This window comes from Portunus trituberculatus, chromosome 21 (genome assembly GCF_017591435.1).
Source record: "Portunus trituberculatus isolate SZX2019 chromosome 21, ASM1759143v1, whole genome shotgun sequence".
Classification (NCBI taxonomy): domain Eukaryota; kingdom Metazoa; phylum Arthropoda; class Malacostraca; order Decapoda; family Portunidae; genus Portunus; species Portunus trituberculatus.
This window is the reverse complement of record NC_059275.1, coordinates 10,614,281-10,629,533: the sequence shown is the minus strand read 5'-3', so window position 1 is coordinate 10,629,533 and position 15,253 is coordinate 10,614,281. Positions and strand designations below refer to the sequence as shown.

Here is a 15,253-nt window from a genome sequence, read left to right as displayed (position 1 = left end):
TTCATACTGTTTTTACAAACCCAAGATTTCATTCTGCTGTGGTCTTAAATTAATCACGAAAGAAAAAAAAAAATAGATGTACGTCCACCAAGAATCGATAACTAAACAAATCATTCTTTATTTCCAGGTGCCAGAAGTGAAAAACCGTCAATGATCTTCGACACCACTGAGGTTGTGGTGAACCCCGGCGATCCTCTCAACCTGGAATGTGGCTTGGATGGAGAATTTCGCCACTGTATCTGGATGCACGAGCCCGATATCTATCAGGTAAGCGAGAGGAGCATGAATGACAAAGGGAGGGATAGAGAAACTGTAATGAATTATCAGAGGAAATGTTAAGGGATGAATGGAAATAAAATAAGATGTAATGGAGGGTTGTCTAAGAAAAATACACTTGAAAATATTACCCGAAGCTCCTCTCCCTAAGAATTGATGAAATGCCTATGCCTTTACAAACGTAATATTTGACCAAATAATTACTCGGGAAGCTTGCTTGTGCAAAATGAAAATTTTGTTTATAAGAATAAAGTAGCTCGCTATCTTGTAAAAATTAACCACCTTGACCTCGAGAGGAAAATATTAAGAAGGTAGCTAACCAATTTTCTTGAAAAAATGAATGATTGGTTTTGTGGTGGATTTCAATGTAGCTATTTCAACCAACAGTCAAGTGCTCTAGCTTAGTGTGGCTTCAAATCCAGGCAAACATCCTAAGGTCTGATTACCATCCCAAGGTCTGATTACTAGTTGTGTTACTATGAACCACTGCGGTGATCTTCAGGGTTGTGTAGCTACAGCATGTCAGTAAGGTGGAATGCAGTTGTTATCCAGTGTTCATTACAGCAGTGAAGGAAATTATTGAGTTTCATGAGTATGCATGACATTAACAAAAAATTCTGTTGACATGGACCATAAAATCTTGGCGTGTGAATCTTGCATTATTCCACGGCTATTTGCAGCACTAATTTTAACTTCTACACAATTCAGATCTTATACAAGGACAAACATTTAATTTGTGCTCTTCAGTAAGAAATGCAACACGTTACATTTTTTAAAGCACTCTAGTATTACTACTTTGAGTCACATTCGCTATACATTGTCAGTCACTTCATTTATGAAATTATTTAACTCAGTCACTTCAGTTATGAAATAATTTAACTGAAGAATCTTGAGCTACTAGAAAACCCTTGATATACTTAGATTCTACCCCAAAAATAAATGTGCAGAAACAGTTCAACAATTTAAGAAAGCTGTATATACATGAAGGAAAGAGTGCAAGTAATTGCATCATCGACAATACAAGAAGATTCAGTACTGTACAACCTTGTAGATTTTTACACTCGCAAGTAAAAATAAACTAGATTGTGAGATTTTCATGATAAAGCATGACAATGGCTTCCCCATGTGTGTTTGCTAGGGCTTTTCTTCCCATTACAGGTTCTAGATGTGTACAGCAATATGTATCCAGGCCTTAGAGAGCCAGAAAACAAGGAGAACAACCAGTGTGGTATTATTGTGGACTCCGTGAACATCAAGCACCATGGGGTGTGGACGTGTAGAGTGTTCGTGCCAGGGGATTCCTTGAGTGACTCCAAGAAAGTGGTGGTAACAAGTAAGTGTTAATTATGCCTACACTTTCAACACTTTGCTAGTGTTCATAGCTTACATTCTTCCATAATTTGTATGCAAGTAGACAGATGACCCATCGACGACAGTCATAATGGATATAGCTAATAATAATTGTATGAACAGTGAGTAGATGTTTTAAAAGCAGAAGATAGCTAGTAACAACACCACCAAATAAACACCATTTGAATAATGACAAATGCTACAGTTGAGGTGGCCAGGATGCCCAAAGACCAAAACTGAAGTGAAGCAAAAGCCTAAATCAACAATAGATGCATTCAATATGAATATTATATAATCAATATGGCTTGCTGCAGGGGTAGGAATTAGATATACAATGCAATTACTCAAACTAATCTGCATAAAGTGCATATGATAAATCAATAATTAGGGAGGTACTGTGAGGGTAACAAGACAATGCATTTCATAAGGAATAAGCCATATGATCCTGAATTAGGTAGGCCCAGGTCAGGTTCTAACTAGCAGCAGAGCTTCCATTCACAAGGGAAGGCATCATGCAGCTACTATAACTGAGATTTAATATTTTGGAAGTGAACCAGGAAGTTCCAAGAGACACAAATGGTCCTCTATGAATAGTTGATAAGACTTGATGCAGTCCAAGGTTTCCTGTACACCTTTTTGGAGTGAAATTTTTTTCCCCTGGAATTAATTTATATCAATTAATCTTGAGTAGTATTTCATGCAAATATTATTAGTGTTGATTCTTTCAGTTTAACCTTGTTATTGATTGTTTCAGTTCAACCAACATCACCACTCATAATGATTGACACCTCAAGATTGGAGGTGGTCACCACAGAGGAAAGGTCTGTGGTGTGCTCAGTGGAAATAGCAAGGCCAGCCGTTGGCATGAAGTGGTATCTTGGCGATGAAGACATTACAAAGATGTCGGAGAATGTGGAAACCCTCACTGATGATCAGGTATGGTGTTGAAAGATATTTTCTTGGTATAAAGAGTGTCTTGAAGTGCTTGTGTTGTAAGTTTGTTTTTTGTGATTTTTGAATGTGATGATGCCTTGTCCAAGAGTGGATCCTTTTTCTACAGGGCAGCTACAAGAGTGTATCCACCCTGAGCAGAAGATTCCTCCCAAAGGACGATGATAAGACCCTGATGTGCAGCATCACCCACAAGACACTTCCCAGTGGTGCAAATGCTTCCGTCCCTGTCGCTGTAATGTGTAAGTACTGGGGTATGGTGAATGTCTAGTGAAGATATTTTACAATGTATATTTTGGTTTGCTTATGAACTATAGAGTGCAGGATGCAGTTGATTGGAGAGAGAGAGAGAGAGAGAGACGGAGAGAGGGGGAGAGACGGAGAGACAGAGAGAGAGAGAGAGAGAGAGAGAGAGAGAGAGAGAGAGAGAGAGAGAGAGAGAGGAGAGGGGGAGAGACAGAGACACAGAGAGAGAGAGAGACAGAGGGGGGGTATGAGACAAAATACTATATCTACCTTCTCCCATCTCTTCACACATTCCCTGCACTCTCCTAATCAATTGTCACTTCCAGATGATAAAGTATGCTTGTTATCCTCTTTAGTACGTACCTCTCCTTCTCTTAAAACTGGCACTGATTGTGTATCCTTTTTCAGTTAAACCAATTGAGAAGGACGTTACCACCTTCTACCAGATCCAGCTTGGGAGTAACTACGAAGTTAAATTCAACTTCTCTTCCAACCCTAAACCTCATGGTGTGATGTGGAAGTTTGGAGATAATCTTGATGTTGCTGAGGGGCCTCTGGTCATTCCTGAAAGTCAAGGACGCTATAGGACATTCTTGGAGGTAAAGAAAGTTTGCAAGCGCATGTCTGGTGAAAGCTGTCCAAACCTGTGGTAGACCATACATACACTAATGCCATCATTGAACATAGGATGATCAGCATTGTTGTTGAATAGTCTATAGGCATTTTCTATGTATTATCATTGGATCCTAGCTATTCTATAATTTGAATATCACTAGTTTTAGTGTTACCATTGGTGTTTTAAGTAAATAATCATAAGGTAGCCTATTTTTTTTTTATAAGTGTATATATATACATTTTTGTAATTTCCCCATTTAATGTCAATTTAAAATTCACAGGAACTTGGCAGTAACATGTACACTGCCAAGCTTGTTATTGAAGAATTCACATTAGAAGACTCCCAGAAGAAATATTCCTTGCTGGTGGGAAATGATATCGGAGAGACCGAATACCAGATCAGGCTCTCTGTACATGAACCTCCCAAAGGTAAAATATACATTGGCATAATTATTTTGTGTTTTAGGTTACTACTGATGCACAAGCTTCATTGTAAAATCTTTTTCAAATATGTTAAATATTTAAATGTGTTCAAGCATCCAGTGGCAGTGTTCAACTTGTTGTTTTCTAGGCACAAAGTGCCTTGCTTCGTTTCTGGTTCATTTGTGGTGGTCTTAATATTGCATCTTGCTAACCTCCCCTTGCATGTATAGGGTTGACATGCAGTAATAACAAGTCCATTGTCAGTTTTTTTGAGAAAGTGTTTTTGTTGCTTATGTGGGGTGTGGTAATATTTTTGTCCGTGTCCTTAATTTCAACATGTCATCCGAGTTATTTTTTCAAGCTTAGCATGAATTAACATAACTAGACAAAATATAGCAAATTGTGTGTGTATGGCGACTCCCTCGTCCAGCAAACACGGTAAGCCGTGTCTCCAAACTAATTCCCACCCACAATGCTGCACCTGCACCACCAGTAGTGTCCAGGCCAACCCAGAAACACCCACACCTGTAGAAGGAATGATTTGACCTGAACATTTGTACAAACTCAGCAATGCTCATGAGAGGCAACAAAACACTGTTATCTTGAGGCTAAAATGATACAGGACAAATTTTGTAGGCAGGTTAATAACTTGAGCCACATGGGGAGCCATAGAAAAGGTCAACAAGATTTTTTACTTCTGTATCCATGCTGGACTTTATAGTAGATCCTGAAAGCCTGACAGACTGGTACTCAGTACTGATTGAAGGAAGAAAATCCATATTGAAGCATTACGTTGGGGAGGCAGTGTAATTACACAACCAATCTTCAAATACTTGGTCCTTTCTTCCACTTTCAAATTAAATTCTTCTTCAAAGATGGTTTTATCTTTCTGTGCATCAGTTGTGGTGTTACTTGAATGTTTGTCTTGTCTCTCCCCTAGATGGTGTCTCTGAAACAAGCAACCATGCCAAAATTCCACCCACAGAGTTATCAGTGTCTGATATTGAGACAGAGTCAAGTAAGTCAGGGTGCTCGCGTCGCTCTTGCCCAGCAGTGGTCATGTTCTCGTGATATTACTTCTGTCACTTTCAGACACTGTTCTTGCTATGTTGACTAACGTTTCTAGAATGTGTATGTCCAATACTGTTCAAGTACTAACAAACTCAAGAATTAGTAATATTGTTTCATCAGCTATGGGAAAGTAGAGCTTGTAAAATTTGGAAACTTTTGCAAGTTCCAGAGTTCATCTAGGGTTAGAATGAACATGTTGCATGAACTTTATAAACTTGATAAATTATTCTGAATATTTTCTTGAATAGCTTTGGGTACTTGTTCTTCATGCGTACTTTCACTTGATGCGAATTAAATCTGTTGGGCACGCAGTGTATGGACTGGTCCTGCTGAGGATTGGAAAATTCTTTGATCAACCTCTTCAGTAAAAATTTAAAGTATTTATATTATTCTATTGAAGTGATAGCACTCTCCTTCTTGAAACTATGCATGTTTTAAATGATGCTTGATGTAACCATAGTCTTTATTGTGCATGTGTGTGCATCAGATAAACAACTAATTCAATGTGTTAAACTTACATGTGATATCTGAGTAATTATAATGCAGCTTGGAGTTTCACATGAAAATTGCTGCATGATAAAAATTCACCTGGCATGGCAGTTTAGCAGCTGCAGCACAGGTGATGTTCTGTACAAAGGAAGTTTTATGACATCTCTGTCCTTGCCTCAGACAACCTGAGTGGAGGAGCCATCGCAGGCATCATCATCGTGGTGGCGGTGGTGGTGGTGGCCATTGGGGCAGCGGGCTACGCACGTTATCGCCAGATGTTCTGCTTTGGTGAGTACCTCTTCCTTGGGGTAGAGAAGGGAGGGCATAGAGATGAGCTTTATTTTACTGTTAAGTTTACTTGTGCATGTTTTTGGGGAGGTATCTTTGAATATAATTGCAGGCTTGACTACTATTTGGGTAAAACATTCACTGCAGTAAACCTTAGCCACATCAACCTGAAAAATATTTACTTTCTTGGAAGTGTATTTGGATTGTCTTAACTCCTTCATGTCCATCATTGCTGGTGTGAATTGCTTGCGTAACTGTTAGGTTTAAATTCCCCACTCTTTTATCTAGTTTATTATTATTCTAGCAATTCTCTTTGGTCATTGTTATATAGATTGTCATAAGTGTTGTCACTGATCCTTGTGACTGGGATAAATGAAAATAGATTTAAGTACTGTTAAAACATTGAGAAAGATTCAAAATTTATCAAGTACATTAAGCTGTGGGCAACATTATGCAAAACAAGAACCTAATCCTACAGCTCTACACTTTAATAATTAATGTGAATTTTTCACTACAAAGCTGAGTGTTAAGATGGAGGTGAGAAGCCCTCAGCACACAGTATCGGCGCTTCTGACGGCCGTGCAATAATACCTTTGAAATAGTTGACTAGAAATACTTTGTTGATGTTCATGAATAGGGAAATATTGAAAATAATTTTTTAAAGAATTAATTGGAAATCTTTATCTACCTCAGGAATTTGATCCACTTGCTTCATAGTTTTTAATAGAATAAAATTGGCAACCTCAGATGGCGAAGGTCAGTGTAAAAATTTTGACACCTTTACACTTTGCACATTATTATTATAATCAAAAGCACTTTTCTATAATTCAGCTTTTTTTTTTTTTTTTTTTTTTTTTTTTTTTTTGCTAGCACACTTTAACACACCATTTGTAAACACTATCTCACCTGTTTGTGCAACTTCAGATTTATAAAAGTGCAGTCTTCCATTTATGCTGAAAAATGTTTTTTTTAGTGAACCATCACAGTATGTAAATGCAATTATAGAATTCATGTTTACTTGCACTGGTTGCTATTTACCTTAATGAAAGCGGCTTTCATGATTTCTACCCAAATGAACACTTAATCTGTTCCTGTTAACCATTACAAAGGCACTGTAGTGGAGTGTGTATATCACAACCTTCTCCATAAAATACTGAAGTAAGCTTGTATTTGTTCATCATTGAAGTTTGAATAGCCATGGTTACAGATTCTATTTTAATTGATTTTAGGTTATCTTCCCGGGGAACAAAAATGTGCAGTTGGAACAAAACCACTATAAATAAAGACTTGGGTAGCATAGATGAAAGAAAAAAATCAGTGAGCAAGGTGGTTTGATAAATATTAAGGCTTGCTTGCTCATTTCCAAACACTATTAGAAATGGTCTGCACCACATTGGCTTCACCCAAATGGCTATGTAGTACTTGGTTTAGAACCCTAAAAGGGTATAAGTGATATTGGATCTTATGACCAACAAAAGTTTTCATAATCATGAAACCAAAAGTTATTGGAGTGCACTAGCCAGTTTTTTCAATGTTGAGACTGGTAAGTTGATAATTTGTTTTAAGTGTTCATATTTTACAACAATTATTTCATATCACATGACAAATGGTTGTTATATGAACATTTTTTGTCTTGTCAGACAACCAAGATACTGGCATATCTCCTCTTCAAAAGTATATAAGCAATTAGCAGAGTGGTGTTCATGAACAAGAACACTAAGTTGACAGCATCTTGAAATCATTCTGATAAATCATGTCTGTAATGACTTTCATAATGGCTTACATTCATCAGCCAAAACTTTACAACTACAGATCCAAGTGACTTAACCTGAGAAAAATAAGGGAAGCTGCGAGAAGCCATCATTCCTACACATGGCAGTCCTTATATTCCCACTTATCCCCAATCCATAAGTTTTTCTATCTTTAAAAGCTTCTTAATGACTCAGGTTGTAGCTTCAACAACCTGATTACCTAGTCATTCCATTTTTCGTTTATATTGATTCCAATAAATCTGTATGTAACACAGGGACCAGAACAACACAGTATAGTTAGATGAATTCAGACTAGGACTGAATAGAACTTTATTATTTCTGTGGGACTTCTACTTTTGAATTATAAATAATAATTCTAATATCCTATTTGACCTATTTCTGCCCCGTGCATTAATTGTTTACATAAACAGATCAGGGCTAACTATAACTGGTAGTCTTTTTTTGCTCCTGAAATTTAGCTCCTGAAACATACTAGCTTCATTGATTATTGTATACATATTGTGTGGGTTCTACCTACACTAGTACTTTGCATTGCATTTGTTAATATTAAACTGCATTTACCATTAGTCTGTCTACTCATTCTTCTTTTCGAAGTCTGCCAGTAAGGCTGTGGCATCTGACTCTTCCAAATCTGACTGCACTTGGTTTTATAGGCATTCGTTACAATTCTGTTGCCTTGTTTGGTCATCTTGCTTCTCTTGGTCCTTGATGGTAACAATCACACCCATAAGGAAATGATAATTGTATTAATCCATAATGTCCATGGACTTTGAAGGGTAATTATTTTCAGCCAGCATCCTGGTAGGATGTTTCAAGCTACAAAGAGGGAATAGTGTTTTTATAATTTACTTAGAAAGTATATCTTGGGTCCTCTTATTTTGTAATCTGATCAAGATATTTTCCTAGCCTTTCAAAGATGACGAATTATGCCCACCAGCGGTTCAGTCAGCCACCACAGAGGTAAAAAGATGTGCTGCATCTATTCCATTGATTTGCTTCTGCTTATGTCTGAAAGTGTTCACCCTGTTCTAGCCCACTGGATGCAGCCCAATAGCGGTGTAGGATCATGCTTCAGATGACAATCATTGCATTATCATTATTATCGTTATTTTATTTAGTCTTATTTTTTTTATTTATTTTGTTATTTGCAACTTCGGCTCAGACAGTATTTCTAGGGATTGATTTGAGTTCAAGACGTATTCCCCTGATTTGAGTTTTTTTTTTTTTTTTTTTTTTTTTTTTTCCAAACAAGTGTGAGAAGTGCTCCAAAGTGTCCACAGTAGATTTTCGCTGTCGAAGTATATTTAAATTCGCTTTGAATTTAAGATTTTATCCAGTTTTTATTGGAGAAACAGTGGGCAGTATTTGTGAATCTTGAATCCATCAGAATGAACATGGTTACATCAGTAATCAGTCTGGTTTCCCTCAATATAAAACACTTGGGACATAAGTATCAATTTTTATTAGGTGATGGAAATACTGAGGCATATTATTCTTTATTTGACATGTCTGATATTTTGAGATCAGCAAGATTTGACTAGTGCTAGACACACTTGTGATGCATGACACCCTTCAAACCTGTGACATTTGGCAAGGTTTACTGCATTGTATATTAACCAATTATTTGGCATATTTGCCACTATGTTTTGTTATATATAACTTAGCCATAAAATATGGGGAAATGCATGGGCATGAATAAGATATCATTCTTTTCAGTCTTCAAAGTTTCACTGCATGCATCTATGATGCTGAAGTTTAACATATTTGTATTTAATTAGTTTGGGTCAGTAACCCAAAGTGAGAAAGGAATTGTTTCATATTAATGTTCATTATCACGTGTCTCTGCATAGCCAATTAGTATGCATGTGCATGGATGTCATTTTGACAACTGAAGGCATAGTTGGTAGATACATCATGAGAATGATAATATGTTAAATTACCTGAAAATTGTTAATGTTAACAAGTGTTAAATATTAAGCTTCCCATTACTTTGTACTATCTGTTGTCCTTATATATATATATATATATATATATATATATATATATATATATATATATATATATATATATATATATATATATATATATATATATATACTGGGGAAAAAGGCCAAACCACTTGCATGACATAATGGACTCCTTTAGAAATTGTATATCCTTCAAAAGTTGTTCCAATATAAAGCAGAAAATACAATGATATGCAGTTACTGTCACTCTCCATGATAGAAATTAAAGTTATTTCAATATAAAGCAGAAAATGTAGTGATATGCAGTTACCATCACTGTCAGTCTATATGAAAGACATGAATGCTCAGGATTTTGGGCTGAGTGGAAGTGCTTTGGCTTGCAAAGAGATTGTTTGCCTTGTAAAGTGATTTTCAGATTTTCTTTAATTTCACATGGAATAAAGCTTTTCATTAAGTGATTGCAAAGATGCTTTAACACAATGAATCTGCTGCTGACACAGCTGACACACAGTGCATGTGACCTTTAGTATAAGGGTGTGGCGGTGCAGGGCAATGGTGGTGTAGGCAGCCAGAAAGCTGTCTACTTATAAGGAAGTGTCAATGGAATTAGTTGTCTTGTATAAGTTAACATTAATCCTTCTACAAATCTTAAAGGTAATTTAGCCTTTTCAATCTTTACACTTTAGCTGTAGCTTCACTGCAATTTTATATAATTCACTTCTATACTTGGCTGACTTCTATACTTGGCCATGCTTGCAGTGATGTAGTAGTATAATCTTGTTTGGCATACATTTAAGTGATTATTTTGATCATAGATATAAAGATGGTTTTCTCCATCTTGAAAAGTAGCAGCCACCTTTGCCCAAAATTTCCTTGACTAACCTTCGGCCCGGTCTGCCACAGCCTCACGAGCCGAGAGCAAAGCCCACATTCAAGACCCAGAACGCAACGAAACTGACAATGGCACAGCCAACGATGCCATAAAGGCCTCCACAGACCACGTAAATGGCAAGACTGAGAACACAGTGGCCAATGGCAATGGGAACTTGGAACAGACACAAGTGGATGAGGTCAACAATGAAAAAAAGAATACAGATGTGTGAACAATTTTGTCATGAAGTGAATGCTTGAATGAATCTCTTGTCAGTACACAACTTCACCTAGTAATGGCTTTTACTCATTCAGGAGAACATTAGCACAGGTTGCAAAACATTCAAAGCATGTATGAAAGTGTTGGAGAAGAGTCTTCAAAGTGTCTGCCCTACTTACTGTCTCTAGATAATGTACTCCCAAACCACCTTAACTAACGGATGCACAGCAGTAATTTTATGCATTCCAACTTGGCTTCTTTCATTAGTTGTAACTCAGGTGATGCAGCCTTTTTGGGATACATGAAGTTATTGCTATACAGCTAATGGTTATTGTGCCTTAGAAAGGGTGTAAATCATCAAGGGACACTTGATGTAAGTATTGAAGTGGGCATATATTGTGTGCTGAAAGAATGCTATATTTATACACTGGATAATGGTGTGTGTACACTATCACTGATTAGCTTAAGACCTTCGATGTTGCCAGTCCTCATTGCTGATAAGTGTGCTGTTTCAGTCATTCCACATTTAGACATCACAGGTCACATATAGCTTTACTTGTTCCATGAAATGAGATGGGGATCAGTTGTGTTCCAATCCCATCTCAGCTCAACCAATGATGTACAGTCTCACATAATCCTTATTGTTTTTGGAAGAAGCCACTGGGGCTTTCTCTGTAATGTGATGTCCACAAAACAGTATAAAAGGACACTGGCAGCATAAACTCGGGACCTTGGTTGACTTGGAACACGTGCCTCCCTCTCCACCAACTCCAAGCCCCGTGTCCGTGCTGCCTTGCCTTGCTGTGCTGTGGCCCAGTGGACAAAGGACAGTCTAGTCCTCCTCGCTGATTTGGCAAATTTGCCACCTCATTTTTATCAAGGATAATTTTAAAGTGTAAAGAAGTATAATATCGGTCACATTCTTGTACATAATATTGTCCATATATATTTTTAGATGGCAAAAAAATGCTTGATATAATTTGAAAATTAAAATACATTACCAGTCAATTCAAAGTAACTTAAGGACAACTGAATATTAAAAGATTTAGGGAAGCAATGAATCTCAATTAGACTTGTCAGGGAAATACTCTGTTGAATCCGTTCTTCACCAGTAAGCCATGCAAAATTATACTTCACATAATCAAAGCATGGTTGTCACAAAAAATAGATCTGACATGGATGAACATTGTTTTTACCCATGTAACGTTAAGTGATAGACTAAGAATTTTAATAAATGTTTAATGGAATATGAATTTTTCATCATCCTCTCATGATGTATCTACTGACATCTTGTAGTGCATGATGCCTTGAATGCACTAAAATGAAAATTAAATTGAGAATTAATGGAAGTTAGAGATTTTACACGACTGACCCTTCATTAATTTTGGACTCCTCATCTTGCATCCTGTTCAGCACCCATCGGCTCGCCAGATCCCGAGGCCAAGGACATCAGAGAGGAACAGTGAGTCTCGGTTTTGTTTTGAGTATCCAGTGTGTTTGGGAAGGCTTGTTGTGGTTGTCCCTTGTGCTCAGCAACTTAGTCTGGGAGTTTCTTTGCACTGACTGTATATTTTGAATTGAGAGGTGTGTGTGTGTGATTAAACAAAGTCCCACAAAGGTTCAAGTGAGTTAGCCAAAAGAATGGAATAAATGTCTTGCAACCTCTCATAAATAAGTTATGGGTCATAGGTAGATGGAAATATAGAAGCAGGCAGGGAGTTTGTTTACCAGAGAGAGAGAAATGATTGAGAGTACTGGTTAACTCTTGCATCAGACAGGTGGACAAAACACAGGTGAGAGAAAGAGATAGAAGAAAGTCTGTGCAGTGAAGCCATGGGAGAAAGTATGTAGTTAGTAAGATGAGAAAAACAGTTGGCATGAAAATAGTGTATACTCTCAAATTTAAACATGGTTTTCTGGCGTGGCTGGTCAGGAGATTCCCAATTTTCCAATGCTGCCTGACCTGACCTGAGACTGGTCAGTGGCCTCACTTGTCCACCTCATGTCAACAAGTGTTGCCATTTGAATGGGCTCTGTTTATAATATTCACTTCAAGGAAATGCCTCACTTTATTGTTACAGTTCTTTGTATCTTTAAAACCAATTTATTATACCATCGTGAGATGTGACCTTGTCCCATATTGTGTGTCTCAGGCAGGTGGGAGCTTTGCCAACAGAGTATTGTTGTGTGAATGGAGTTAATAGTATTTTATCTTATACACGAAATACCTCATTTTATTTCTAGAACACAGTTATTCCTTCATCTGTCTTACTAAGAAATGTGGTGAACACATTTATCCGGATTTTGGTTTATCTGAACAGTGTCCAGATAATAGTGTAATAATTTGAGTCTGGACGGCCAACAAATGAATTCAAACAACACACACCTTGCACACTTTCAGAAATGATCAACATTTTTTTCGGTAAGGCCTAGAGCGCCTGTAGGCACACTTCAGTATTTACGAAACACTGTTCAGCTTCCGCCCATTAATGGTGCAGGCAATTTTATTTAGAGTGGTACCCATATTAGGGTGCATATCACTGCCTAAGCTCATCTTGGGTGTAACCACCTGGGTATCTTGGTGACATACAGATAACTTTAAACCACTTGACAAATGGCAAAGTGTTTTAAAACAAATCTGGCCGACGCTAGTGAACACTGTATTGTCTGGTGTCAGTGAACAAGTTTGTGCAGTTTTCACTTTCTTAGACCATTTAATTGTCTCCCAAGGGTGCTATGCATAAATGAGTGGCCCTAACTGTGACTTAAAAGCTGAATTAAGAAAATTAAAGAAAGGTGCTAGTGTTATGAGTATGGTTTGGCCAAACTGTTGGACATTAGTTAAAGATAAGCTGGTAGAATATTCTGCCAAATACTGTGTGGATTGAATATCAAGTAAAACTGATAAAGGTGCAACAAGGAAAAAATTTGGTAAATGAAGGACCCATTTGCATTATCTAGACTTTTTCATTATCCGGACCAGTGCCTGCACCATTTAGTCTGGAAAAACAAGGGTTGACTGTTACACAGGTCTACCAGTATTTGTACTTTTTCTTGGATTTGATGATGCTGGGTTAAGCATTTTACATGTCTCACACTTACGTATAATGAGCTCTAATTTGCAAGTTCACATAGACTTAGCATCGTTGGAAAGCCGGGAATCCCCTTAAAAACCGCTCCACAAACCTGTGTTTAAAATTGGAATACTATAGAAGCAAGAGATAAGAAAGCAGCTTAAGACAGTCCCAGAAGAGAGGAGTTGATAAAAAGAAACTCTAGATTCCAGCCTATCCAAGAGGGTAGTAAGTGGATCCCATCCCCATACAAGTGAAGCACATTCCATACATGGGTGGATAATGCCCTTGAATAGAGTTTGCAGTTATAGGGATGAGAAAAACTGATGGAGATGACTAAGAATGTGCAACTTCGCAGAAGTTGATACCATTATATAGACAGTTGAGTAGTGATTGTGGTAGACAAATTTCAGGTTGGGCTGACCAGGCAGGGCTGAGCTTAAAGATATATATATATATATATATATATATATATATATATATATATATATATATATATATATATATATATATATATATATATATATATAGCATGGTCTTAGATTGTAATGTAAATTGCTCTGAGGAAGACATTTAGTCAAAATGTAAGAGAGGTAAGGTACACCTTGGTCAATGTGAAATTGTCTACCACCTTTACTGTTCATAGTATTTCAGGTAGAGAAGAGATGTGAAATTTCCACTTGAATTATAATTATAAGTAAAGGACAGATGGAGAATAGTCAGTGTAGAAGATGGGGACAGTTGAGTGTCATTGAAGAGAGAATAGTTGTCTGGAAGGTTGTTGAGTTGATAGATGAAGGAATTAAGTTTTTGAGGCATTGAACAATACTAAGGTCCCAAACAGAAATCTTGAGAGATCAGAAGTGTTCTGTGACATCCCTGCATGATCTTTTCCTGTAGAGTTAGTCATCTCTGAAAAGACCGGAAAATATAGAGAAGTATCATCAATGTAGGAGTGGATAGGAAAAGAAGTTTGGTTTAGATCATTGATGAATAATAGGAAGAGAGTGGGTGACAGGACAGAACCCTGAGGAACTCCACTGTTAATAGATTTAGAAGAAAATTACAATGGTTGGTGTGGAAACTTCAGATGAAGTTGTGGAGGGAAGGATAGAAGCTGTAGAACTTGGTGAACTGAGAAAGATTGTTGAATATAGTATATTGGATTTGAGTGTGAATAGATGATAATATGAGAGAATAGTGATGCCTGCAATGTTGTATGGTGCTGAAACATAGAAACTGCATTTGAAGACTATGTGCACAAAAAACGTGGAGGGATATAATAAGAAATAAATAGGTAAGAAGTGTTTTTGATATTTGACTTGACAGATACATCAGTGTATATGTTGGGACATGAGGTGAGAATGGACAATAAGCTAGTGGTAGTGTTAGATGTGCAGTGAAAGAAAGGGGAAGGCCACATCTGGAGTGGATGTACTATACAAAGAGAATGCTGAATGAGGGAAAAAGACTTATCATCAAGTAAAACTCTTATCCGTCCCTGTATGGAGTACTCTTCGCATGTTTGGGGGGGGTTCCAAGTCACACAGTTTTGCTTGATAGGGTGGAATCAAAAGCTTTTTGTCTCATCAACTTCCCTCCTCTGACTAACTGTCTTCAGCCTCTTTCTCACCGCCGAAA

The 15,253-nt window shown here is 37.3% G+C and overlaps 1 protein-coding gene across 12 annotated transcripts in view; it reads left to right on the top strand.

Moving 5' to 3' along the window:
* LOC123507112 (fasciclin-3-like) overlaps positions 1-15,253 on the top strand; it is a 944,731-nt gene that overhangs the window by 885,758 nt on the left and 43,720 nt on the right. For 11 of the 12 annotated variants that reach the window (XM_045259686.1, XM_045259684.1, XM_045259682.1 and 8 more), the window contains 9 exons: positions 128-267; positions 1,435-1,609; positions 2,381-2,562; positions 2,687-2,819; positions 3,232-3,422; positions 3,720-3,867; positions 4,802-4,879; positions 5,602-5,709; positions 11,952-12,000. In XM_045259686.1, the coding sequence (XP_045115621.1) occupies positions 128-267; positions 1,435-1,609; positions 2,381-2,562; positions 2,687-2,819; positions 3,232-3,422; positions 3,720-3,867; positions 4,802-4,879; positions 5,602-5,709; positions 11,952-12,000 (1,204 nt within the window). The remainder of the gene's footprint in view (positions 1-127; positions 268-1,434; positions 1,610-2,380; positions 2,563-2,686; positions 2,820-3,231; positions 3,423-3,719; positions 3,868-4,801; positions 4,880-5,601; positions 5,710-11,951; positions 12,001-15,253) is intronic. The other variant, XM_045259687.1, reaches the window with a different exon arrangement.